Source organism: Gracilinanus agilis, chromosome 6 (assembly GCF_016433145.1).
Source record: "Gracilinanus agilis isolate LMUSP501 chromosome 6, AgileGrace, whole genome shotgun sequence".
Lineage (NCBI taxonomy): Eukaryota > Metazoa > Chordata > Mammalia > Didelphimorphia > Didelphidae > Gracilinanus > Gracilinanus agilis.
In genome coordinates, this window is record NC_058135.1 from 193,307,223 (window position 1) to 193,334,537 (window position 27,315).

Consider the following 27,315-nt stretch of genomic DNA (forward strand, 5'->3'; position numbering starts at 1 on the left):
CATATTTAGCAACTTTCGAAAATACTTCACCAGTACATTTGATTAGCATCAGTTAGTCATAGTCGCTTGTGATTAACAATGGAAAAAATAAATATTCAACACCAACATTTTTGTTTTCCAATATTAATCAGCTCAGCCTTATATTTAATGGCTATCAATACATAAAAAAGTTGGTACATACTATATTCAGTGCAATCAGTACCTAGAAAAGGTAATGCTTATTTTCTGACTAGATTATTTTACTTTCTGACAAACCCTCTAATTTATTTAACAGCATAATTAGTAAAGCCTTTTTTGAAAAGGACAACTGTGTCACATTCCTCTGATTATTGTTAAACAAAGAATAACACAGTGAAATGTAATCTCACCAAAGGTATTATGTAGGATGTCTTGAACAAAGTCCCACCCAATAGAAGAGGGGTTCTCTATAAAATGGTGAATTTCTCTAGATGTTACACTATACAGAAGACACATACTAAATGTAGTATCCAAAGAAATCAGCTTAAGAACCCATTTAGGAAAATCTAAAAGGATAAAATATGACTATCACTCAGATGCAATGCTAGTTAAACGAATTAGTCCATTAATTAAAAAATATATCTGGACACTCTGTATGGGCAGAATTAGAAAAGGGCTAGAGAATGGGCTGGATTGATTTGGGAATTTGAGCAAGGTAACAATGCTAAGATGCGTCTCAGTCCAAAGACTTGTCTTTTTAAAATAAACACAAATAACAGTGATGCTGTTGTGGCTGTGCATCTTGAAATGCTACAATCTTCAAAGCATCAGTGAATAATAGAGAAATGGATGGTGAACATAAGCAAAAGTTTCAAGCATGATTTATACTCAAGAAAAGACATATGGAATATAATCTGGGAAACAGAAGATCAAAAAAGAAAGTGAACTGGACACAAGTCAAAAGCAAATTATGTCATTTAGTAAAAGCAAGGGGTGTTCATCTTTTGATGGACAGTCAGCTACTCCAGGAGGATCTATGAAATGTAAAAAGACTTAGAGATGGCCACATTTTTCTCTTTACCATGAGGATTAAAATGATGTGAGCCTTAAAAAAAAAAAAAAAAAAAAAAAAAAAAAAAAGACAAGAGAATGTTGGGTAGAAACATGGTTATTCATACATGAAAAAACATGGTCAAGAACCACAAAAGATGCACTAATTCAGTGATGGGCAAACTTTTTAAAGAGGGGGCCAAAGGAAAGGAAATGCTCTGTTTCTAAGATAACTCTTTCGAAGTTTCATTGTATTGTATCCTAATCATTGTATTCGTCACATTAGGAATAAAGTCAAGGTGATAGAACATTTCAGGGGGCCACATCTGGCCCACAGGCTGTAGTCTGCCCATCACTGCACTAATTGAAGGGTTATCCATATTGATGAAATCATTTTAATTGGCTATATTGAAGTGCTGAAGGATAACTCATTTACTTTATTCAGTAACCTAAAGCTGAATGTGTTGACTGTTTTCCCTGGAAACAATCAAGAAATTGCTAATGGAACATTCAAGGCATTTACTTCCACTGAATGTTTTTAAAATATTTTTTAAAACCCCATAGCCTCAAGTCTTTCCCTGCCCTAATCTATCCTTGACTGTTAAAGAGATTTTTCTTAAAAACTCAACTGACTCCAATGGCTCCCTATATGATTCTAGATTCCTCTGTAAAACTCTTCACAACTTAACCTCAATCTGCCTTTCCAGGCACATAAGTCAATCTCCTTCCTTTTGTTTCCCATATAGAAAATCCCTGGCATGTAATAGGCAAGAAGCATACTAAGTGATTCTTGACTTGCCTCTACAATCCAGTCAAACTTCCCTTTTTATTTGTTTCTTGCACCAATCTCCTATTGCTAAGCATTTGTATTGCTAATCCCCTATGTCTGAAAACCTTAACCTTCACCTTTAAGAACCTCTTGTATCTTTATGAAATTCTTTGGCACCACCTTCTACCAATAAATTTCCTGATCTCTAGTGTCCTCACTAACTACCTTGTATTTTATTCTGTCTATACTTACACATATACACGTTGTCTCTCAGAAAGAATGTCAGCTCCTCAAGAACAGAGACAGTTCATTTTTAAACCTTTATTCCCTGTATTTCCAACATATGGCACAAGTATAGGCACATAGAGTAAAAATTTGACAAAAACTTGTTGATTGATTTTTTTAATCAAATTACCTCCTCTAATAACTATTTATACTTACCATGAACTTTAAAATTTTAATGACTTAATTTTGTTAAGCTCACAAAAGTCTTATTACAAAGCCTCACAGTGGTGTAAAGATGACCATGGGTCCTCAAAGTTTATTCCACTAAAGCCCAAACTCTAGCAAGCTAGAAATCCTTCATATATAAAGGCGGACTGTGTCTGATTTCCAAGAGCTAACCAAATTAAGAACAGAGAAACACACCACTAATGGGTTAGCTCCTATGTGATAAATGTCTCTCAAGATTTAAGAGTTCTTCCTTTCCCCTTGCCAACTTCCACTGTCAGGGATGATGAAAGAGAAGCAGCAAAGAGAAAGGGGGTCCAAAGAAATATTTACAAATATTCATTGAATTCTTGGTATTGAAGTGTGATACCTCTGTCCAACAACCAAAGGTGATATACTCCTGAAGGAATCATTTTAATATTGATATTCTCTCTACAAATAAAGGCAGAAGATATAAAGAAGCTACATCTAAACAAAAACACAGCTCACAGTTTCTCCTTGAAGAAACAGAGAAATCAGTTTCCCAACCATCAAAAGGCATCATCATTCCATGAGACGCCTGGCTGTCTCACATTGAGGTATACATAGTAGACATGAGACAAAAGACTTTCATGAAAATAATTGCAGCTTACATACTATCATCCATTGCAAAAGATGAAAAAATTCTCTTAAGAATTTGACAAGAATCTCTAAGCCAAGTCAACAAAAACTGTGAGATGTGCTCACATCGATGTAAAGGTGGGCACAGGGAAGATAGCTAAAAATTTGTTCAGAAATAAAGGTCAAAAGCTTGTAGACTATTCAAGAGTCTCACAGTTGCAAATCATGAACAGTTCTCTAAAGAAAAGGAAGAAGATGCCTGATTTTTAAAAAGCACCAAACATTATTTTTAAAAATAGAAACTAAATAATTCAACAGATAGGAAACAAATGGTTACAAAGTAGAATCATTTCTGAATCAGTTCTATGTGTGTAGTCAGATCACAAAATACTTAGAACTAAGGGCAAAATCAATACCAAATTAGGATAAAGACAATACAAAAATACTACATACAATTATAAGAGCTTCAGCCAAAACTATTCAAATAAGCTATTGACTGAAAAATGGTAAATGAAAGAAGAAAAATGACATCAACTCTGATAATCATCATTTATTATAGAAATTTAACTAATATAAAATAGTCACTAACACAAGGGGATCAACAAGGCCCAAGAACTGACTCGGGCAATAAACATTTAATCACCTTGCCAAAGAGAAACACTTGGTAGCCAAGTTTAACACTAGCTTAGAATACAGGCTCATTTGTAAACTATTCAAAAGTAGAAAATTACTAACAATATTGTCTCACATAATAGTTAAAAGCAATGAAGGAGAAAATGAAGTTAAGGAAAGTTGGCATAATATCCAACTGTTATAACACTCCAGAGTATTCATAGAATAAATTGAAAAGAACCACAAATAGATGTAAAACAAAACAGATCTTCCTGGATTTGGGGAACAATTTCATCCTCAATGACAGATGAACCATAATGTTTGTCTCCAATGTCTCAATCCCTGATATGCTACAGAAGGAAGTAGAAATGGCAATTAAAAAGATGCAGCAAGGAAGGGCAACTTATTTAAAAGAAAAAAAAAAGGCCAGAAAGAAACAATTTTTTTCAGGATATCTTGAAAAGAAAGTTCCAAATGATTGGGATGATATTCTCAAAAAAAATTGCCAAGAGGACATCAGCAATGAATGAGTCATACATACATATATATATATGTATATATATATGTTTTCATTGCTATATGATATTTATGAGAATGATTTTACACATGACTAGAAAAGATGAGTTAGTCATGTAGCAACACTGATGGACAACTCAAATCTGATATTGTTCCTCATGAAATGTTAAGAAATCTTGAAAGATCTCAAAAGGAAGATCTTCAATATCCCAGGGAAAACCTCTATAGGGAGGGAGGATATCCCTCTTTATGGGAGAATTTAGAAAGAAGTATATAGGATGAAAAGGTATAGATGGGTGATGATATGCACCACTAGAAACAGTACTACAAGGATGAGATTATAACATCATTGAAGTACTTAAGAAATTTTTTAAAATTCTAAGTAGTTGGGCAGCTGGGTAGCTCAGTGGATTGAGAGCCAGGCCTAGAGACGGGAGGTCCTAGGTTCAAATCTGGCCTCAGACACTTCCCAGCTGTGTGACCCTGGGCAAGTCACTTGACCCCCATTGCCTACCCTTACCACTCTTCTGCCTTGGAGCCCAAGACAGAAGGTAAGGGTTTAAAAAAAAAAAAAGTGCTTATTTACTTGATTGTTGATATCATGCCGCATGAACTTCTGAGTTCCCCTGTTGCTATTGGTGACTGGATCTCACACTAGATACTTTAATCTTTCCTAGACCTGCTTTAACATTATCATTACAAAGTTTTTCATCTTGTTATCTTGTTTAAACAATATCCTTCCTTCTTTGGTTTAAACCCACTTCCTCTCATTTTATAGTCAGTGGAGATGCAAAAGAGCATTACCCATAACAGACTTCTCTACTAGCAGCAATATAGCAAGGCTGAGAGACTTATAAGAAAGAAAACTAGCCACATTCAGAGGAAAAACTGTGGGAGGAGAAACACAGAAGAAAAACAATTGCTTGAACACATGGGCTGTTGGAGATATTATTGGGGATGTAGACACTAAATGATAATTCTAGTCCAACTATCAATAATATGGAATTAGGTCTTGATCAATGATACACGTAAAGCCCAGTGGAATTGTGCATCAGCTAAGGGGGGTTAGAAGGGCTTCGGGGAGAGGGAAAGAACATGAAATATGCAACTATGGGAAAATATTCAAAATAAAATTTTTTAAAAATTAAACTCAGAAAAAAATAAAATGACAATACAAAAAAAAGCTAGTTACCATTCTCTGTACAATCAATATTCCTTAATATTCTTGAATACAATGTTAACCTATTGATTCTATAAAAGTTTTTACACTGATGAAATGAACACAAGACCAAGGAAAGAGGAAAATATTTAAAATATGCTAAGTGGACATGAAGAAATAAACATAATGCCACTACTGATTACTATTTCAGTATAGTGATTTAACTAAATTTCAACTTATTATTTTCAGTAGAAAATATGCAAATAAAATAGGTAACAAGAAAGTCATAAATAAAGGAGGCTATCCTATAGTTGATAACTTTTTCTTATTTCAAAGTCTAGAAAAAAACACAACTCTTTTCTATAACACTTTGGGTTTTTTTTTCAGTTTCCTAAAAATAGTAATATCTTCCTATAATAGCATCCATTTGATCTTTTTTTAAATTAAGAACTAAATAAAACTAGTATCAGAGGGCACCTGCACAATATATTGCAGCAGTGGAGCACAGTCAAGAGAAGGAGCCAAGATTTCAGTTCCAAGCTTTCATCAAGTTAGGAACAAGTGGGCATAATTATTCATATTTTAAATTATGAAAAATCACTCAACAATACCCTCTTAAAATGAAATTGGCCACAAAGAATTATTCTCTACACTGAATAAGGCAAACAAAACCAATCAGGGATGAATGCACTAGAAAGCTACTCAAAAGGACATTCATTTAATTTGGCCATTCATTCTCCTTAAATAAGAGTCAGTTACCAAATGTGAAACATGTACTATACACAGGAAATGTAATCAAGAACTGAATGAAATTAGTTCATGAGATCAACCTAAGAGATTCATTTTTTAAAAATAACTATATTCAGATGATAGGCTGCCAAATGCAGTCTCATATCTTCCAGGCTAAATTTATAATTAAAACTTGCAGGAATCTATTCTGTAGCAAATATTAACTCTCCTTTTCCCAAAAAAGAATCCTTATGCCACGTCCATATAGCCAAAATGAAACTATAATCAGTCTAAACAACCCTTAGTTTGGCTTTCTACAAAGGCACAAAAACCAATGTCTTGAAGTAGAAGCAAAAGAATTGCTCAATGTCACACAACCAAGGTATATCAATATTCCAAGAATCTGTGATTTTGTGAGTGTGGGCACTCTATCAATGCTAATCACAAAACCTCATAAATGGACTTTAGAGTTGCTGTGGTCAAAAAATTCATATCCTTGTTGCCAACTTGGTGATTGGTCTCTTTGAGTTTAGCCCAGCTGACCCTTGAATCCAGGTTGCTCAAACAATTTCAACATATGGGCTATTTATTCTATTTGTTCTTAATACATGAATGTATATTTATAACAATCTGACCATATCTCTCCCCCAACTCCTTTTAAAAGAAGCATTTATTAAAAAATTTCTTGGGGAATATTTCTCAACTAATAAATAACATTTTCTCTATGACTTCAAACAGAACCAAGTTTAGATCATATTCTCAAAGAGCACAAGGTTATCTACAACAGAATGTAAAAATCAAATGCTGTTCTTCTGGATAAAAATTTAAATCTAAGAACAATGGGAAAATTTAAAGCTCTTTGAACTTGAATAAACTGTCTGACACTGTTTAAGCTCATACGGCATTAGAATTCCATCCTGATTTCTTCCTAGAATTCTGCAACCTATTCCACACCACAGACAAAACTGAAAAGTACTATAGTTGTTGAGAACATTAAGAAAGAATCAGATTACTCTATTACAAAAATGAATAATATGGAAATAGTATCTGAGTGATGATACATGTATATATACATGTATAATATAACCCAGTGAAATTGCTTGTCAACTCTGGGAGGGAGGAGGGAGACAATAAGAATCATGTAACCATGGAAAAACTAAAAAAATAAACAAAAAAATAATCAGAATCACTAATCAATTTAAATTTAAATACAAAACCAAAAGAGTATATCATTGGTCCTCAACTGAGCCATGATCTCACTGAAGTAGATACACCCTCCAACAAGGAAGCTTGCAACCCATCTACACAATCACAGCCTGGGTGGCTCTTCTTCACATTCTTCTAGGAAGAATCCATTCATAATGGAAGCCTTTCTCTAGTTGTTTACACATTATGTGAGAACCAGGGTAGTAATCCACGTGGATCTGTTATCTTTCACTCTCTTTCCAAAGATAAACATTTAATTTTCTCATCAGACATTTGTTGAATAATATTGTCTATGCCTCTGCTTACCATCACCTGTAACACTACAGAAATGCAAAAGCCAAAATACTAAAACAAGGAAGTTTAATTCTGACTCTTTCCCTTACTAAAGCTAAAGATCATGGATTTAGAACTAGAAAACTCCTAAAGGTTCATCTTTAAAGATAAGGAAACAAAGGCTCAGAGCAGAGAGTTAGCATTTTCCCAATATGTCACAGCAAGAATCAGACTCTGAATGTTGTACTTCTTTTACAGAGGGAGGCAAAATGGCAGGATACAAAAAATATTGGATATGAAGTTTAAAGACCTCGCATCAAATCCCAACTCCATCGCTAAATACCTATGTTCCCTTGTGCAGATCATTTAAATCCTCTGTCTCTTTTTCCTCATCTGTAAAAAGTGCTTGCTTTCTAACAGTTTATAATAAAAGCATTTATTAATGCAGTGTGCTAGGTGCTGGAGATACAAAGATAAAATGAATGATTCCTTGCAATAATGAAGCACACATTTTATTAAAGAGAAACATCATATACACAGATAAATAAATTTGAGATATATACTAAGTAAGGGGGCATCTCGGTGGTACAGTGGATAGAGGGCCAGGTCTAGAGTCAGGAAGACCTAGGTTCAAGTCTGGCCTCAGACTCTTCCTAGTTGTGTGACCTGGGCAAGTCACTGAACTCCACTTGCTTAGCCCTTGCCCTTCTGCCTTAGAGTTGTTACTAAGTCAGAAAGTAAGGGTTTCAAAAAATAAATATATATCAAGTAGATACAAGGGATCTTGAAATGGAAGACATTAGCACCTGGGAAGCTTAGTATTGGCATAAAGAAAGTGGTATTTGAACTGAATTTGAAGGAAGGTAGGGATTCTCTGGGGTAGAAGGGAAAAAGAAGTGCATCCCAAGAACAGTCATTATAATCCCTAACTGATTCCCCATAGAAAGCTATTACAAACTTCCCCTTCCCTCCTCTAGCTTTCCACACTTCCCTATAGTCCTATCATTTGATTGGTGAATCCTTGTTTGTGAGGACTACATGCAATGCTCTTTTGATTCCTGGTTCTACTCCTTCTCCAGGCTCCTTCATCTCCTTGCCCACATGCAGCTATCCCTCCTCCCATACTACACTTTTCAGCATTCTTTAATGTTTCTTCATCTATTCAAATATAAAGTCCTTAAAGGTAAGGATTGCATTTTGTAATGTCAGAATTTCCTATATCCAATATATTCAAATATGATCTCAATGCAAAAGATTCCAAGATCTATATAACTAAGCCTTGCCTCTCTCCTGAATGTCAATTCCTTAGAAAATGGGAAGGGAAAGTGGGGAGAACATTTATTAAATGTTTATAGGCACTGTGCTAAGTGCTAAGCATATAAAGAATAACAAAAACATCCCCTAACCTTAAGGAACTTGCATTATAGTGATGGGGGAGTGTGATTGGGACTTGCAGTAAATAGCATATAAATAACTATTTACATACACACAAAATACATGCAAGCATAGGTGGAAGGTAATCCTAGAATAAAGGCACTGGAAGCATGGGGGGGGGGGGACTGAGAGAGTCCTTCTGCAAAAAGTGGTGTTTGAAGTAAGTCTTGAAGGAAGCAGAGAACCTAAGAGGAAGAGCGCAGGAAGGAGGATATTCCAGGTAAGAGGGATAGTTATTACAAAGGCATTAATTTGGGCGACAGAGTGTCCTGTGAAGATTCTAGAGCATGTACACAGAGGAGTCAAGAACAAGAAAACTGGAAAGTTAGGAAGAGTCAGGTTGCTAATGGCTTTAATGTCAAACAAATGCCTTTATATTTTAGCCTGGAGGTAATAGGGAAGCACTAGAGTTTGCTGAAAATAGGGTAATACAGTCAGGACTACATGTGAAGAAAATTACTTTGCCAACTGAGTGGGAAAAGGAATAGAGTAGAAAGAGACTTGAAGCAGAAAGACTGACTGATAACTATTGAACTAGTACAGGGAAGAGGTGATGAAAATATGCACCAGGGATGACTGTATGAGTGGAGAGAAATATATACGAGAGATAATGGGAAGGTGGAAACAAAATCTGACAACAGATTAAACATACAAGATGAGAGAGTGAGGAGCTGAGAATGACTGGGAAGATGGTTGGTGCCCTCCAAAGTACAAAAGGGGAAGAGGAAAAAGCTTTAGGTAAAAATAAGTTCTGTTCTGGACTTGTTAAATCTGAGATGCCTAGAGAACATCCAATTCAAGATGATCCATAGGCAGCTGGAGATGGGAGGACTGACTCAGAAGAGAAATTAGAGATGAGTGCACTGATCTGGGAATTATCTGGAAGAGACAACGTTGAAGCCTTGGAAGTTGATGAGATTATCAAGTGAGCGTAGAAGAAGAGGCATAAAGCCTTGGGAGATATGTACGATTAGTGGGCATGACATGAAGATACTGCAGAAGAAATGGAGGAGGCATGGTAGAAAGATAGGAGGAGAATCAGGAGAAACCAGCTTTATGAAAACTTAAGAGTGGACAGAGTATCTAGGAGAATGCAATTCAGCAGTGCCAAATGCTATAAAGCAGTCAAGTAGGATCAGGATTGAAAAAAGGCTGACTAATTTGTCCATTAAGAGTCACTGGTGATTGTGGAGAGAGCAGTCACAGTTAAAAAATGAGGTCAAAAGGCAGACTGCATAGGACTCAGAAAGGAAAGCTTTTTTTTCCTCTCTCTTTCTTCCTTTCTTTCAGCCCTTACCTTCTGTCTTAGAATCAATACTGTCAGTTCCAAGACAGAAGAGCGTTAAGGGCTAGGCTATTGGGGTTAAGTGGCTTGCCCAGGGTCACACAGCTAGAAGTATCTAAGGCCAGATTTAAACCCAGGACTTCCCATCTCGACCCAGCTCTATCCACTGAGCTACCTCATTGCCCTATAGACAGCATTCATAATGATTCCAACCAAAAAGGAGAGAAAAGATGGAATGAGAGCTAGTAGGAATGGTCAGATCAAACAAGGATTTTTTTAAAGATGGGACCATCTGGGCATGTCTATAAGCATCAAAGCAAAAGTCAGGAGAGAACAAGAGACTGAAGAATAGAGAAAACAGGAATAATAATCAGGACAATCTGCTGCAGAAGACAGGAGGAGATGTGATCAAGTATGCCTGTAGTGAAATTGGCCTTGGGTGAGAAGATGGGCCACCTTTTCCATTAGAGATAATAGTAAAAAAGAAGATGGTAAAGGATGGTGTATGCTTGATGATATGAAGAGGGTTAATGGGATCTTCATTCAGAGAATGGGCTCAATATTTTCAGGGAAGTACACAGTGAAGTACTCATCTGGGAGGGTGAGGAGAGGGAGTGCCACGGAAGACTTGAGGAGAAACAAAAAGGTTTGCAACAGCCAGCAAATGAAATTATAGCAAATCAATTATTCTCTAGTTGCTCTTCATCTTCACTCCAATAAGCAGCCAGTGGAGGGAAATAAACTCTTCTCCATATGAAATGGACCAAAAAATTTATGTTTTGATGTAACTTGAAGATCTGGTGATGAAGCAAAATTCTACAAATTCTTGCCTAAGTAAAAAGGAGCTCAGCATTCACTTCAGGATGAAACAAATGAGAAATTTCACTCAATTGGAAGTCAAAATATAAAGAACTTTAAAAAACAAGACAGAACTATGTTTCACAGGAAGTAGATTAGGCAAAGCACAGAAATAGACTTTGTCTCCCAAGATACAAAATGTAACAGACTAGGTATCAAGTTCTTGTGTCCAATAGCCAAAATGTTATCATATAAACAACTACTGCTTTTGAGACCCAGCTTGAGGGGAAAAGAGATAATAAAAACCTAGATAAAGAAAATTGCAAAAACTAGGATATGTTGGGGAAAAAAAGCACAAATATTATGTCTTGTAAACCTACCTAAAATCAATATCCAGCAGAAGGCTTTTAACGTCAGACTCTTTGTCGCCTGATGCTTTCAATCTGATCAGCTCATGCAGCCTGAAGCAATTAATGAAAGCAATTTAGTAAGAAATTACCAACACCACAGACAGCAAAAAAAAAAAGCTGCAATGATCAATTTTTTCCAATGTTGGAAAGCTTGGTTCCACGAAACTTTCAATGAAGTAAGCAATGGGATTTGGGCAGTTTTCTCAAAATCAACTCATTCATTTTGTTAATGTTTAAAAGATAGTGGCCTTTTCTTTTCTGAAACACAGAACTCTGAAATTGTAAAAGCCAACCAGAGATAAAAAAAATATCTCATAAATAAGACACAGCACATAAGCCTTTCCAAGGAACGCAAAATAAATAAATAAATGAGTGCTAAGTATCTCTTTCCTTTCTCTTAATGTCCTGATCTACATTAGGCAAGTATAGCTACCTTAGTGAATATGCTAGCATATATGAAATCTCCAATGATATATGACTTTGTTGGCCTAGAGGTGCTCCCCCAAAAAGAATAATAGACACTGCTACTACCTCCTTGATGTCAAGAACTATACTATATATCTCATATACCCTGTGGCTGGTAGTAATAACTTGTTCATATTAGGTGCTCAATAAATGTTTGTTGCTAAGGATGACAGAACTTTTAAAAATTAACATACCTTGGTGTTCCAACACATAGCACTTTTCTGAATCCAAGAGTGCAAATTAGGTCCAATAAGAATTGGCAACTTCTCTTTGTGAACAAATACTGAGCATTGGTCTTCTTATTCTCCAATGGATGTAAGAGTTCACTGGGTCTCCTTAACTGAGCAATGGAGACATCACAAAGTACCCGATGATCAAAATGCTTCCCCCAATCGTCGGGCAATAGCAATTGTTGACATGTTTGGCAAAACTTCCTTTGAGATAAAGGCAATTCAATAAACTTCCAATACCTTCACACAATGCAAGAAGACAGAAAAAAGATTTGAAGTCACTTTTTATGGAAGACATTGAACTATTAAGATCTTTATATTCAAAAGTACTTTTTGAAACCCCAAAGAATTACATTTTTAAATGGACAAGAAAAACACATTGGCTATAATTTATATTTGGCTGAATAACTATAAAGTAAGAAAGAATCAGCAATTTCATAAGAATGAAGATGCTCCAATTTAGCCACTGAATGAAGATCAATATCTATTTCAAATGTGAATTTAATATATAACTCCATCTTGGGTCACTATTACAACTATAATGTTTAAACCTATTGACAAATCTATGTATTTCTGGCTTTAAATGTTAAAATAGTTTCACTCAGGGTATTAGTCATTACAAAATGAAAAGTTAAGGTCATTCTTCAAGCTCTTATGGCATATTTAGCAAGAAAAATAACCTTCTAAAGAAAAGATGTTTGCTATAAAGGAATTCTACTCTCAGCAGTATTGATGAAACCCAATTAAAGGGTGATTATGTGCTCCAACCTTTCCTCCCAAAAGATAGAAATGAGTCATAATCCAAGATTACATTCAAAGTCTACCTCATGAAAGAGCTGACATGACTTTTTTTCTTTAAGGAGATTCATTGGGACCAAATGAGACGTTTCCAACATTCTTACAGCCACTTTCAAAATCAGCATTCCTTATAATTTACTGCTTTTATGTAGAAGAAGGCTGAGGGAAAACCTAGTCATTGTCAATGTTTTTTGTTTTTTTTTAAATTAGATTGTTTTTATGCTTGTCAAAGCACAACAGTTATGAAGAAAAGGAAGAAGCAATTATAAAGGACTCACTATGGGCCAAACACTAGATTCAGGGGCTCATTAACCAACGTGGGGAGAGGACAGAAAGGGAGAGAACAAATCTGTTAGGGTCATAGGCAGATAATAATATCTAAATCCAGACACATCAAATGGTCCTCCAAAGAATCCCTAAAGTTTGGGTAGATTCCTATGACTTCAATGGATCCAAATACTGAGACTTCACTGAGTATGCAATGAACTAAAGGTAAAAATCAGTATAACCAATTCAAATTTCAGCTCCAAGTATTATGTCAAGCCACCTTTGGGCATGGATAGAGGTGCTCTGAAGCAATGATGTCAAAAATTTTTAAATCATAAATTCAGAATTGAGGCTTAGGTTTCCTAGTTCAACACCCTCATTTTACAGATGAAACACCTGAGACTCAATGGAGTAAAGCACCTTATAACATTACAAAGAAAAGAAGTTGAAGAAACTGAATTCAAACCCAGATGTACTGACTGCACATCTGATACCCTTTCCCACTACTAGTGGTTGACATGACAGGAACACAATTGATTCTGTTCCTGTAATTGTTCTCTGTACAACCTTATCTAGATATCAAAAGAAACTTCAGTAATTCATTCTTAATCAAAGCAGCAGTAGGGGAAAGGGCCAGTGAGTAATTAAAGGCAGATTTCACTTATTATTTTATGCTTTTATTCAATAAGTAAGCACCTCAAGTGGCTTCTGGTGAAATCTTAGAACAATAAGTTGCCTTTATATGAGCAAGTGCTCACAGGGCCCCATTCTCTAGCCACAGACAAATCCACATTGCACTCCCATGATCTTCCTTAAGTTCAACAGGTAAGAGCACTCTATGTGATATTCTAGGACCTCATTTAGGCCAGACAGGAAGAGGCAAAGAGTAAAGAATACTGGATTTGGAGTCAGAAAGACCTAGGTTTGACTCCTGCCTCAGATGTTTACTTAGCTGTGCTACTCTGGGCAATATACATAGAATTAACCTCATCTGTAGAATAAGAGGGTAAACTTGATTCATGAGTCAATGATCTACTAGGCTCATGTTGGTGGGCTATGGCACACATGCCAGAGGGGACTGCTCCCTTCTCCCATGCACCTAAGGAACTCTCTCATCACCTGCCCCACTGTCCAGCAGCCTAATGGGAGCACTTCCTCCCTCTCCTGTCTAGGGTAAGGCAGGAGGCTCACATGCAGTGTGAGAGTGCAGTTTGGGCACTTGGTCCCTAAAAGGTTCACCATCACTATACTAGGCCAAATACAATTTGTGAATTATATTTACTGACTCCAGTCCTTGTGTAATCTGACTGTGTTTGAACAAATATATGGATCTAGAGAGAAAATCTGAATAACCAAAAATTTATCTAATTCTCAAAGAATATTAGTTTATTATCCAAACTCAATTCAGTTGTATGATCTTCAGTAATAGCTGACAGAATGAATGCTTGAATTTATTTAAATAATATCCTTCTGTTTCCTCTGGAGGTAGTGTGGTATTTCTTATTGAGAGATAATCAATGACAGGAAAACCAAAGTTCAAGTCCCACCTCTGATACCTACAGCTGTGTGACCCTGGGCAAAGAACTGGGCTCTGTGGTGTCCCCAAGACCATATGTTGCAAAATAGTTGCTTATTTGTACTGACTGAAAAACTTTCCTCACTGGTATTTCCCTACAACAATGAAAAGGCCAAAAGCTTTGTCTAAATCTCTATCCAAGCAAAAATTTGATTAAGTCTTTATAAAGCTTCAGTTTTAATGTTTACACTAAAAGTCTGTAAAGGACATATAATGATCATTTCTTTCAAAGGCACATTGCCAAATCATGAGATAGCTAAAAAAAAAAAAAAAAAAAATCCAGAATTGTATTCAAATCATCAGCTACATTAAAGTGTTTTTATTTTGATAAAATTTGTTACCAAAATGTATACTGTAATATTCCAAGTTTATAGCAAATGGATCTTATTTTCCTTTTTTAGGAAATATTTACTCTTATTGGCATAAACTTCAAGGAATAAACTTTATTCCTACTGGCACTAGTTTTATCATTTTTTTCTTGGGGAATGTTAATTGAGTTTTTTATATGCTTTCTTTCAATACAAGATAAGATAATCATTTGCATAAAATACTAAATTAAAATAATCAGATATAGGATTTTTAATTTTTGGTTAGGAAAACATGACAATTTTGAAGTGGTGTTGATTATTCCACTTTCCTTCCTTATTCATATTTACTACACATACCTAGGAAGGAAAAAAAATATTCATTCTGTTGCTCAGCTCAGCATGATTCACAAATTGCAGGCTAGCATTTTGAAATGTCATTTTTATTGATCTCCATTTGATGTTCCATTTGCCTTTCCCAGAGTAGACAAATTATGTTTATGGTATTTCCCTAATAGCAGACTTTGAAAATCCAAGTTTAAATGAGCACTGAAAAAAAAACAACCAAATGAAATATCAACTAAACAAAGCTATCTGGATGCACATAAATTAATGCTGATTTTAGCATTCAAATATGTTCTCACTAGGACTCTGTAGGTCATAATAAGAGTGTGTCAACATCTTTGGTAACGGAGTAATGGCACACCTTCAAGAATCTATCTGAAAACTAAAAGGAAAAGCTGATATTCAATCACAAAAATATTAATACATCTGTTTAACTTAATGCATCTAAAAGCTCATCCCAATAATGATGAGCAACTTTGTTTTGTAGAACCCAAAGAGGTGGGCAATTTTGTCAGCTCCTTAACACAAATTAGAAAACACAATGTTTTACTTTTTTTAGCCACCATCATTCTTTTACTAAACTATTTAATCAAAGCATAACAAAACCTTGTTAAACTAAGAATAAGGAGAAAGACCAATCTTATTTAGATAACATTCTTCTTCATAGAATTTTTAAAAAGAAATTTGATTTTATTCTTTTCAAGCAAACAAATAAATGAATAGGCACAGAAGTGTTTTTTAAATTACAATTCAAAATCATAATCCTACTGATAAGTAACCACAAGCATTAAAGTTGTGTAACATACAGGGAAAAAAAAGAATTACTGGAAGGAAACAATTAAAGGCACACTAAAGGAAGACTTAATTTCTTAAGCCTTAGGAAAAGTTAAAATTTTACACTGCAATTTTTTAGAGACAGAAACTATTTCAAACTCTTGACTCAACATGAATCATGTAGTCTACATCTGAATCCTGCAATCCTTCAGAGGAGTCATGATTCCTTTCATTGATATGGGCCCTTCTCTAATCTATGAAGACCACAACTCCCCCATACCTTAATCAAGAATTTTATGAACTATTCAAATCAAAACAATCACTTGACAGCCAAACTTCTGGTAATAAGATGTCCAGATCAGCATATTCCAAAGTAACAAAATTATGGTGTCAAAAAACTTTTAAATCCTTTAGAGTTAGCAGAAATAGTTCTTCATTCTTAAAACTTTCTCTGATTCCCTGCCCCACTCCTCTTTCTGGTGCTTAGTGAAATGTCTAGCATAGACTAGGTACTTAAATCTTTGCTACATGACTGGTGATTCATATGGAACTTATCACATATTACCCTCAACTGTATAATCTATGTACCTTCTTTGCTGATAGAGTTTTTGCAGATATCATCCTTCAAGTCAAAGAATGAAACATTATTTAGCACATAATAGGTAACAAAAAAGGAATAGCTAAAAGAGTCAGGCCTTGGAATCAAAAGACTGGAGTTTGAATCTTGACACTTCTACTGACTTTCTATGGGATCCTGATAAGTTACTAAATGCTTCTAGGTCTCACTTTATACACAGGTATCATAAGGGAGACGCTCTAAAGCCAAACTTAATGCTAGATCCTTGGACCCTGGGTGTTTAGTTAAAAAAAAAAAAAAAACTGACAACAGAAGTATTTTAAGTAAAAAAGACTATGGATTTTAGCAATCATTAAGAAGCTGAAAACCATTCTCAAGGAAGAGTACTGCCAAATTATAAATAGATAAACACTCTCATTCTGGGAGTTCTCTACTTTCCCCTCCTTTTATTTCAACAATTTAATATCTCACCAGAGTACTTTATAGAAAAAGAGGATATCAAATAATGCAAATTTCTGCTAATCTCCTGTAATCCCTCCCCCCCCCCCCAAAGAATCACATTCTGGGAGGAGAAATGTAAGAGCTCTAGCTGTAGGCTGAGACCTTTATCCCTGAGGAAAGATAATAAAACTGTCAAGATTTTTATAACCATCCCAAACTTAACATTAACTTCTTTACATTCTTATCCTGCCTAGCCCCAAATAAAATCTACTAATTCATTCTTATTTACTAAGCAAAATATTTTACAGGCTCATGGTTTCTCCTTTTACTTCCTTAATCTGTGGGGAAGGAGAAAAAGGAGATGATATTTTAGTATCATTTAAAGGTTTAGCCACAATAGTACTTAATATTAAGAGGAGAAATTACAGTTCAAATCATAATTAAAAGCAATACAACAGGAGGCAGAGCTGGGTAGCTCAGTGGATTGAGAGCCAGGCCTAGAGTTGGGAGGTCCTAGGTTCAAATCTGCCCTCAGACACTTCCCAGCTGTGTGACCCTGGGCAAGTCACTTAACCCCCATTGCCTAGCCCTTACCACTCTTCTGCCTTGGAACCAAGACAGAAGGTAAGGGTTTAAAAAAAAAAAAAGCAATACAACATCAGCACCTTTTTACATACTGCATGTGAGACAAGGGAGGTTGGCAACGTCTGTTGTAAATTTCTCGGGCAGCAAGTCTAGCTTCTGACAACTGAAAGAAGAGGACAGATCATGTAAATAGAAATTCTCAAATATTCTAAAACAACTCTAGGCATTTTTTAAATGAAAAAACATAAAGCTCAATTAATTAAAATACATTGCCTATTCATTTCAAAAAGAAATGTAAGAAACCAGATGAACCTAACAGTTTTTAGCAAGGCCTTTTTAATCTTTGAAAGCACTAAAACTAACTCATGTAGGAATCCTTTTTTGACTGGCAAAAAATAGTAACAGGATTGACCTTGCCCTAAAAAAATAATGCTGAAAACTCTTCCTTAAAAGTGTTAAAATTTCTGTAGTCTTCCATACCATAAACATTCTCTCCACTATCTCAGTCTTCCTTTAACTAAAATTCATCATCCACAATTCAGAAATACATCATGGGAAATGAATCACAAGACATATTCAGCAAAACTGAAGGTAGAGTTTTTTGTTGGCTCTGGTCAGGACCAGTCTTCAACTGCTCTTCAGGATAAATAGTAACCAATCTTTTGAGTTAATATTGGCATCAGCACGTATAATTAGGACAGGCACTGCAGAAAGACAATAAACTGGCCCCAGAACTGAAAGAGAACAGCTAGATGGCATTGGGGCAATTTAAAATGTACTTTTAATGATCCTAGGCTGCTCCCCAACACAAAAACTCATCTTTTTAACATCTGTGATGTCCCCTTAATAATGTAACTTGAATAAAATAATCTTTTTTTTTTTAAAACCCTTACCTTCCGTCTTGGAGTCAATATTGTGTATTGGCTCCATGGCAGAATAGTGGCAAGGGCTAGGCAATGGGGGTCAAGTGACTTGCCCGAGGTCACAAAGCTAGGAAGTGTCTGAGGCCAGATTTGAACCTAGGACCTCCCATCTCTAGGCCTGGCTCTCAATCCACTGAGCTACCCAGCTGCCCCCTGAATAACATAATCTTGAAAAAAAACAAAAATTATAGATTACCAAAAGGGCAATCAGGAAATGCATGAGTATAAATAAGCTGCGGCATAATTCCAACAATGATTTTTGTGAAAAAAGTAGTGTAAAAGACAAAGAATCCAGAAAATGTATAGTTGTTAAAATGGATAGAAGACAGGGCAGCTGGGTGGCTCAGTGGATTGAGTTAGGCCTAGAGATGGGAGGTCCTAGATTCAAATTTGGTCAAATTTGGTAAGAATCAGACAATTCTTAGCTGTATGTCCCTGGGCAAGTCACATAATCCCCATTGCCTAGCCCTTACCATTCTTCTGCCTTAGAAGCAATACACAGTATTGATTCTAAGACAGAAAGTTATTTAGGGGAAAAAAAAATAATAAAATAAGTGGAAGAGTTCTTGTGGTGAGAGTGACAGAGTAAAATATAGAGAGTCAGTACTACACTGGACCTCACAAATATATAATTTGTATATAAATATATACAACCATATATAAAAATACATAAAACCATAAAAGATGGCTTCCAGCAAACTCTCTATATTCAAGAAAATGATAGGTTGAAAAGATGCAGTTTGGCTGTACCACTGATTTTTCTTATCTCTCATAAATATTGTTGCATCCCTAAATATTCTTTTAAAGAGACTTTTAAAGAGTTTTTGATTGATTAAGGCTGAATCCTTTTGATGAAAGCCTTCCTTTTAATCCTAGTTTTGCATGTCTTCAGTGTTTCGTCTTTCAACTATTTCCCAGAATTTTGGTGACAGAATATAGAATTTGCGTGTTGTCAAATATTGGAGAATATTAAATTAAAAGCTTTTGTTATTTTGTATTATGTGTATTATTATATATCATACTTTATATGTTTTAATTATATGCTATCTTATATACATATGTAGTCATATATATTTATGTCATCTCAAATCTAAAAAACATTTATGTCATCTTAAATCTACTCAAGCATTAAAAGATGAAAAGAGTTCTAGATTTTCAAGACTATTTCAGTGACTAGTAATCAATATCTTTATCAATAACAAAAATTCACTAACCCTAATCTCTAGAAATAAAAGGTTATTGTCCCATGTTTGTGGTATAATGAGGAAAAGATATATTTGATGTGGAATCAAAGATCTAGATTTGAATCCTGGCTCTTCTATTTACCAGCTTTGTGGCCTTAGCCAGTAATATCAATAATAGCTGGCATCTATGTAGCGTTTTAAGATTTGCAAAATACTTTATATAGACTCTCTTATTTGAAACTCCCAATAAATTTGTGATGTAGATATTAGTCAAAAGCGTGGCCCTCACCGCTTCAGATTCTATACCTATAAAATGAAGAGATTGGAGTACATCACCTCAAAGGTCCTTCCCAGCTCTAAATCCTTTAATTTCTCTCAGACTTATCTTAAAGCATAGGGCAGTAAAAATGTTGCGTGACTGGGAGTCAGAGACCTGAGTTCTAATCTTAGCTTTGTTATTTAGTAGCTATGTTATTTAGAACAAATTCCCTATCAGTCACAAGTTTTCCCATCTTTAAAAACATGATCTCTAAGGTCTCTTGCAATGCTAATATTCTATGACATCCATAATCAAAATATATGCTATAATGATGCATTCTCAATACAACCATATCACATATCAACACATTAAGGATTTATGATTTCACCACTGTGGGAAATTCCAGTTTAGGAAGTGGAATTTGATATAGTACCTTTGTCATATACATTCTAGTTATGTTGCCTAAGGTTCAGAAAAGTTGTCTGCCACATCCCACATCTACTATATTTCAGAAATCAGACTTGAATCTAAGTATTCATGACTGCAAGACCAAAATTCCCTCACATGGCTTCCTCTCCACATGTACAATCTTACCAAAACAGGGAACATGAAAAAACCATTAATGCCAAAGACTCTCATACCTTTTCATCTTCCCATTGAAAGAAATTACAGTCTTTCCTATCTCTACAAGCTGAACAAGCATAAAATCTTCGAGCCTCTTCTTTACCTTGGCTCACCTTTACAAATAGAAGAGTAGGACCTAAAGAAGAAATATTAACAGCATCATCAATCAGTTCATGAATAAGGAAAAAAAAAATCTAGCACTCCACTTAGATTGCTAGTTTTCACTTTAGTGAACATTTTGGGTTTTTGTTTTTTTTCATTAAGAAGCAGCAAATAAAGTAGAGTATTTGGAATATAATACTGTGGGTTGAAATCCTAGTTTTGCTGTGTAACTTTGGGCAAGATATTTAACCTCCCCAGATCTGTTTCCTCACCAGTAAAATGGAGACAGGTTATTTCTACAATCCCTTTAACTTGAACTCGTCATGCTAAATCTATCATTTTGATTAATTTAACAAGATTTCCATTTCTAGGAAACAATTTTTAGGCATGAATAACTTAAATGCATCATCTTTTGAAAACTGAACCTACTTAGAAATGAATGCCAGTCTGAAAAGCTTAATGTGGTGAAAAGAAGCTTTTTTATTGTAAAATAGTGAAAAACTCACATTTGTAAAGCACTTTAAAGTTTACAAAACACTTCCCTCAAAACATCCTTTCAGATTGTACAGTTATCAATATTTTGCAGCCCAGAATCTGATATTCAAAGTTTAGGTGATTTACCCAGGATCACACAGCTATTAAATGGCAGGTGTAAACCCAATCCCAACCTTGGTTTTTCCTGACTTCCAAGTCCAACACATCAAGGCTCTCCCTGAGCATACTAGTGATGGCATTAAGGGATGCTGCGCGAAGCATTAGCATACTATAATGTACACCACCATTAAAAAAAAGTTATTCTTATTATAAGCAGCCAAAAGACACAAAATGGAAGATTTGTCATTGTCTTGCTCCCTGGTCGGCTCTCTCCTGTTCCCTAAATCAAACAGGAATCTATGGGGTGGCTGATAAATAGCACAGGGACATCAGCACCTACCACCTCCCCACCCCTCCAGTTCACCCATCAAGCTTACTGGGCGATGAAAGAGCATAAAGTCTACTCCTTGAAAAGCCACAATAGGACCTGACTGGGACTCTCTAAATCACCCACACCCCTGCCAAAATCAAACGCTGAGCCTGGAGGCACTTCTGGGGACCGTAGTCCAAAGGCAACTGTAAACAGGGCTGCTAAAAGACATCTGGAAGAGGCGCGTACACAAGACAAGATCCATAGGAAGCGGGTGGGGGAGGGGAGTGTATTAGAGGTCAGCCCCATTATTTTACAAATGGGGAAAACTGAGGTCCACGAAAGTGAAGTGACTTGTCCTGGTAGCGCATGAATTAAGAATTCGGACTGAGGACCTAATACTTAAACGGAGGGACCCCACAGAGAGGGAAAGAGGAGGAGAATTGATGATGAAAGCTAACCTGACCCTCTCCCCAACTTTGAACTCCGACCCCCATTACGCCGCCTGGGCTACGCAAGCCAAACAGATCCGGCTCCTGGGACCCACCATGGGGACACTGAGGAGGGGAAGCCGAGGTGTCCTGGGAAACCAGCATCTCCACTCCCGATCTCCGCCTCCGCCCGGGACCCTCAGCAGCCGCGGCTGCCGCCTCCACCGCCATGGTTGCTTTCTCCTTACTACTGGGGGCCGCCATCTTCCCGCTACTATCCCGAAAGCCTCAGCTACCAACGACGATATGGCACTTGCGACGGGCTAGAGCGTCACCGCCTGCGCCTGCGTAGGTATCTCCCCCTCCCCCGCCACCCCTACCCCAACTCACCCCACCCCGCCCCGCTGCCTTCAGAGGGGTCCTGCCTCAGAGGCTCTTTGCATCCTTGAAATGGGGCAGACAATGAGGCTCCTGGCCCCTCTTTTAGAAGGAGATAAATAATATTGTACCAGTTTACTTTTTCTGGGTATGGTGCCTTATTTTTTACAGTAAAAAATGTTAGAGGCCCTTAGAGAGAAAATTACACCTGGATTCGGGCACCTGAGTTCAAATTCAGCACTCTAACCCTCTGCTCGGGGGAAGTCATTTCACCTTTGGTTGCCTCATCTGTAAAATGGTGATAATAATACTGCTTATTTACCAGGGTTGTTGTGAAGTTCAAATAAATTAATATTTGTAAAGTGTTTTGCAAATCTTAATGCATATAAATCCTAACTAATTAACTAGTTAATTGAGGTGTTGACACTTTGTGTATTCTGAGACACTAAAAGAAAAATCATGGTATCTCAGAGGTGGAAGTGGAAGACTCCTCAGTGGCCATCCAGTATGGAGTTGGAGGACCTGGATTCAAATTCTCTTAGTGCTGCTTACTCCCTATATCCCTCAGGCAATTTACTTCTACTTCCCAGGTCTTTAATTCCCTCATCTCTACAATGAGGCAGTTGGACTGGAAGACCACTGAGGTTCCTTTCAGCTCTAAATTTATAACCATTGAATTTCTAGTGAAGAAATACCCAATACCTCCCAAAATAGTTAATTCCACTTTTGGATCGTTCTAATTGTTAGAAAGTTCTTCCTGATATCCTTCAAAAATCTCCCTCTGCAACATCCATCTATGGTTCTTCCTTCTAGGGGCCAAAGAGGACACATCTGATCCTTCATCTATTCCATCTATGCAAATACTTATCACGAGGGGGCAGCTGGGTAGCTCAGTGGAATGAGAGCCAGCCTAGAGACCGGAGGTCCGAGGTTCAAATCTGGCCTCAGACACTTCCCAGCTGTGTGATTCTGGGCAAGTCACTTGACCCCCATTGCCTAGCCCTTACCACTCTTCTGCCTTGGAGCCAATACACAATATTGACTCCAAGACGGAAGGTAAAGGTTGAAAAAAAAAATAAATTTAAATTTAAAAAAATACTTATCACGTGTCTGTCTCCCAACCTCAAACACCAAATTTTCACTTCCCCAGCCTAAACTTCTCTACTTTCTTCAATTCATTCCCACAGTACATAAGCTTCAGGTCCATCATGGGATTCAGACACCAAGGATGTGGAAGAGGATGACGGGCCAAGAGATTCAAACACCACCACGTGGCCCTGAAGATCAGCTTTCCTCTCTTTCTGGGAACTTTCAGAGCTCCAGGGATAGGAGCTCTCTGGGCAGCCCAACCCAGCCCCTTGGAAGCTCCACCCACTGGGAGCCGCCATCTTCCCGCTGCTATCCCGAAAGTCTCTGCTACCACCTACGCCGTTGGTAATCTGACCTGAGGGGCCAGATGCCAAGAAGAGGGTCTCAGTGTCTAGTCCCCCACCTTATCCTAGACAGGAGAGAGAGGAAGCACTCCCGTTGGGCTGCTGGGCACAGGGGCGGTTCACCCGAGAAATGCCCTGGGGGAGGGGAGCCAGCCCCTCCCGCACCCTCAGGCACCTAGAAGGCAATTACGAGGGATCTGTGTGAATCCATATGTGTATCAAGCATTGCTATTTCAGTATTTAGTGCCAACAAACATGTGTTTGACGCAGTATAATAAATATACGAACATACTTTTTGTGGACCGAGTAATATCCCATACTTTCATGTATTCTTTTTGGACCAGACTTTTGATTTCATTGGCTTAGAGAGCCCCGCCAATAAATTTCCTCGGCCAATGCAATTAACTAGTATATGTTGGAAACAGAATTCAACTCTGGGTCTCCCTTCCTCCAAGGCCAGCTTAATATAGCATCGGTATGCTAAAGTTGCCTCCTCTCTGTCATCTATATTTTAGAAATGTATGTGGAGGGAGTAAGGTGGCTGAGTGGATAAAGAGCCAGCCTGGAGAGGGAATTCCTGGGTTCAAGTCTGACCTCAGATACTCCCTAGCTGCGTGACCCTAGAAAAGGCACTTAACCCCAATTACCTAGCCCTTACCCCTCGTCTGTCTTAGAACCAATACTTGGTATTGGTTCTGAGACAAAAAAGAAAGAAAAAGTTGGATGCTGTAGTAAAATTTAAAAATACAAATTCTTTTTTAAAATTACTCAACTGACACCTTATTGTCATGTATTTTATCAAGGGATACTAATATTTTTTTAATGTACTTAACAAATGCCTACTATGTGCCAGGAACTTTATGGTTTTGTTTTTTTTTTTTGATCCTCACAATCACTCTGGGAGGTTCTATTATTATCCTGTTATAGGATATATAATATATATTACACAATAACATATATTTTATTATAAGTGCTATTATTATACTGTTATAGAGTTAAAGAATCTAAGGCAGAAAGATGTTAAGTTCCTTGCACAGGGTCACACAGCTAATAAATGACTGAGGTGGGATTTAAAATCAAGTCTTCCTGTCTCCAAGCCTAGCACTCTATCCACTACACTCCCTAACTTGTCCTCTGTGAAGAATTTTTTTTTTTACTTTAAAAAATTGTCTTTACATTCAAAAAGCTTGTAAATCAATAATTTAGACTAACTCCCTAATTTTAACAGTGAAGAGGCCAGTCCCATGGAGGAGACTTATCCAAGTTAACATGATTATCACACTGGGCCTTTGAAGTTTCTGAGAACTCGAGCTCTGAAAAGTCTTGTTTATTTTTCTCAGATTCATTTTGGGCTCTTTGGGGTAATAAATTTCACAAATCATGGCCCAAGCCCCAATCCATGCAATTCTCTCTATTTATAGACCCCACTGAGCTGCTAATCCAACAGCAAGAGCATTTAATTAAACAGAGTAAATAACAATGGGAAAGCAAGTGGTGGAATACAAATGAGATAATGATTGTAAAGTGCTTAGCACTTTGCTTGGCACTTAGGAGGTACTTAAATGCTTCTTGGCTCCCTTTCCCTTTCTCTGACTCCATACACAAGGATTTTTTCTATTCTCTATCTATGTTCTAGGTGGAGAATGAGGAAAAAATCTCTGAGGAAAATTCAAGAAAGGGATGAAAATATTGCCTTTATGTATGGTGGGTAGGGTGAGGAAACTATTTCCTCATACTTTCATTGGATTGCTTAGAGATTAATACTCTCCTCACCGGTAGAGAGAATGATTACTCGATGCTCCATCCTGTGTAATGGGTAGAACTGGCACAAAAGATCCCAAGCACTCCCCAAGTCTGACTCAAACACTAATAAGAACAAATGTCTAGGCTTGAACCACCGCTTATACAGCCACTAGGATTGGAGTGGCCTTTGTGAACAATGGCTTCAGGCCAATTGGGACAGCATGTGACAACTGATAATAGTTGTAGCCACAACCAAGGAGGACTTTTCAGTGCATACAGTGGAAAGAGAAAGAACTTTCAGCTTCCCTCTTTCTCTTCTTCCACTTCCCCCACCCCACACACACTTATACCTTTCTATTTTCAAGAACACTCATTAAATCTCCAAATACATTACATAAGCCTATGTATACGCATACGGTATAGTTCTTAAAAATAGTTGCTTGACTCTTTGGAAAACAAAGACTTTAGAACTGGGAGGAAATTAGAAAATGCAACCCAACGTAGTGAAGGGAATTGCCCAATGTCGGACAGGTAGACTAGCAGGGCATAGTTTCTCTAACTCCAAACCCAGCATTCTTTCTGCCACCCTGATTTGCTTGTCTCACTGCAGCACTCTGAATCCCAGTTTTCTCCTCTGTGAAATAAGAGAAGTTGAATAGATCATCTTTAAAGTTTCTTTTAGCTTTTCAAAATCTATCATTCTGTGATTATGATGATGGCCATGATAAGATAAAGAGAGAAATCGGGGACCCGAAGAAGCAGGACCTTTGGAATTTTCCATTTTTAAACTTTTAACTCAATATTGCTATGCAGTGTTTGCTAAAGCCGGCCCTGGGAAATCCTGAGAGCATGTTGGTTTTAGATATTTTGCCATAAGGAGATATCAGTTACTGATTCTACATCACTTTATTTCTGAGACATTTAACAGAGTGCTTCATGCAGGAAGGTACTGAACACAAGTTTTCTAGTATGACCTTTTTGACTTCACTTTCACCTGCTTGGATGAGGTTGACCTGTGAAACCTGGAATCAAAAGCCATTGCATAACTTTGTGTTCAATAATCCCAAAGACCCAAGCTTTGGGGGAAAGAACTCACTATTTGAAAAAACTGCTGGGAAAACCAGAAAGCAGTATGGCAGAGATTAGGTATGAACCAACGTCTCGCACCATACACTAGGATAAGATACTTGATCTAGAACACCACAAACAAATTATGGGAATATGGAAAAATTTACCTGTCAGATTTATGGATAAGGGAAGAACTTATGACCAAACAAGGCATAAAGAACATTATAAAAAATGAAATATGTAATTTTAATTACATTAAAATTTAAAGGGTTTGTACAAATAAAACCAATACAACCAATGTTAGAAGGGAAACAACAAATTTGGGGGGGAAAATTTTAGCAAGTATGTCTCTCACAAAAGCCTCATTTTTCAACTATATAGAGAACTGTGTCAAATTTATAAGAATACAATTTCTCCAATTGAAAAATGGTTGAAGGATATGAATAGGCAGTTTTCAGTGGATGAAATCAAAGCTATTCAAAGTCATATTTTAAAAATGCTCCAAATCACTATTGATTAGAAAAATGCAAATTAAAACAACTCTGAGAGATACTATCTCATACCTGTCAGATTGACCAATATGGCAGTAAAGGAAAGTGGTAAATGTTGGAGGGGATGTGGCACAATTGGGACACTAATACACTGTTGGTGAAA

General features: G+C 36.7%; 1 protein-coding gene across 1 annotated transcript in view; it reads right to left on the reverse strand.

Annotated features, from left to right (window-relative positions):
- The window catches only part of ZCCHC4 (zinc finger CCHC-type containing 4), a 68,503-nt gene extending 46,200 nt beyond the window's left edge, over positions 1 to 22,303 (reverse strand). The window contains exons 1-5 of the mRNA XM_044680570.1: positions 22,156 to 22,303; positions 20,620 to 20,738; positions 17,693 to 17,775; positions 11,909 to 12,184; positions 11,220 to 11,300 (exon numbers count right to left, since the gene is read on the reverse strand). Of these exons, the coding sequence (XP_044536505.1) occupies positions 11,220 to 11,300; positions 11,909 to 12,184; positions 17,693 to 17,775; positions 20,620 to 20,738; positions 22,156 to 22,303 (707 nt within the window). The remainder of the gene's footprint in view (positions 1 to 11,219; positions 11,301 to 11,908; positions 12,185 to 17,692; positions 17,776 to 20,619; positions 20,739 to 22,155) is intronic.
- Between the last annotated feature and the right edge of the window lie 5,012 nt (positions 22,304 to 27,315).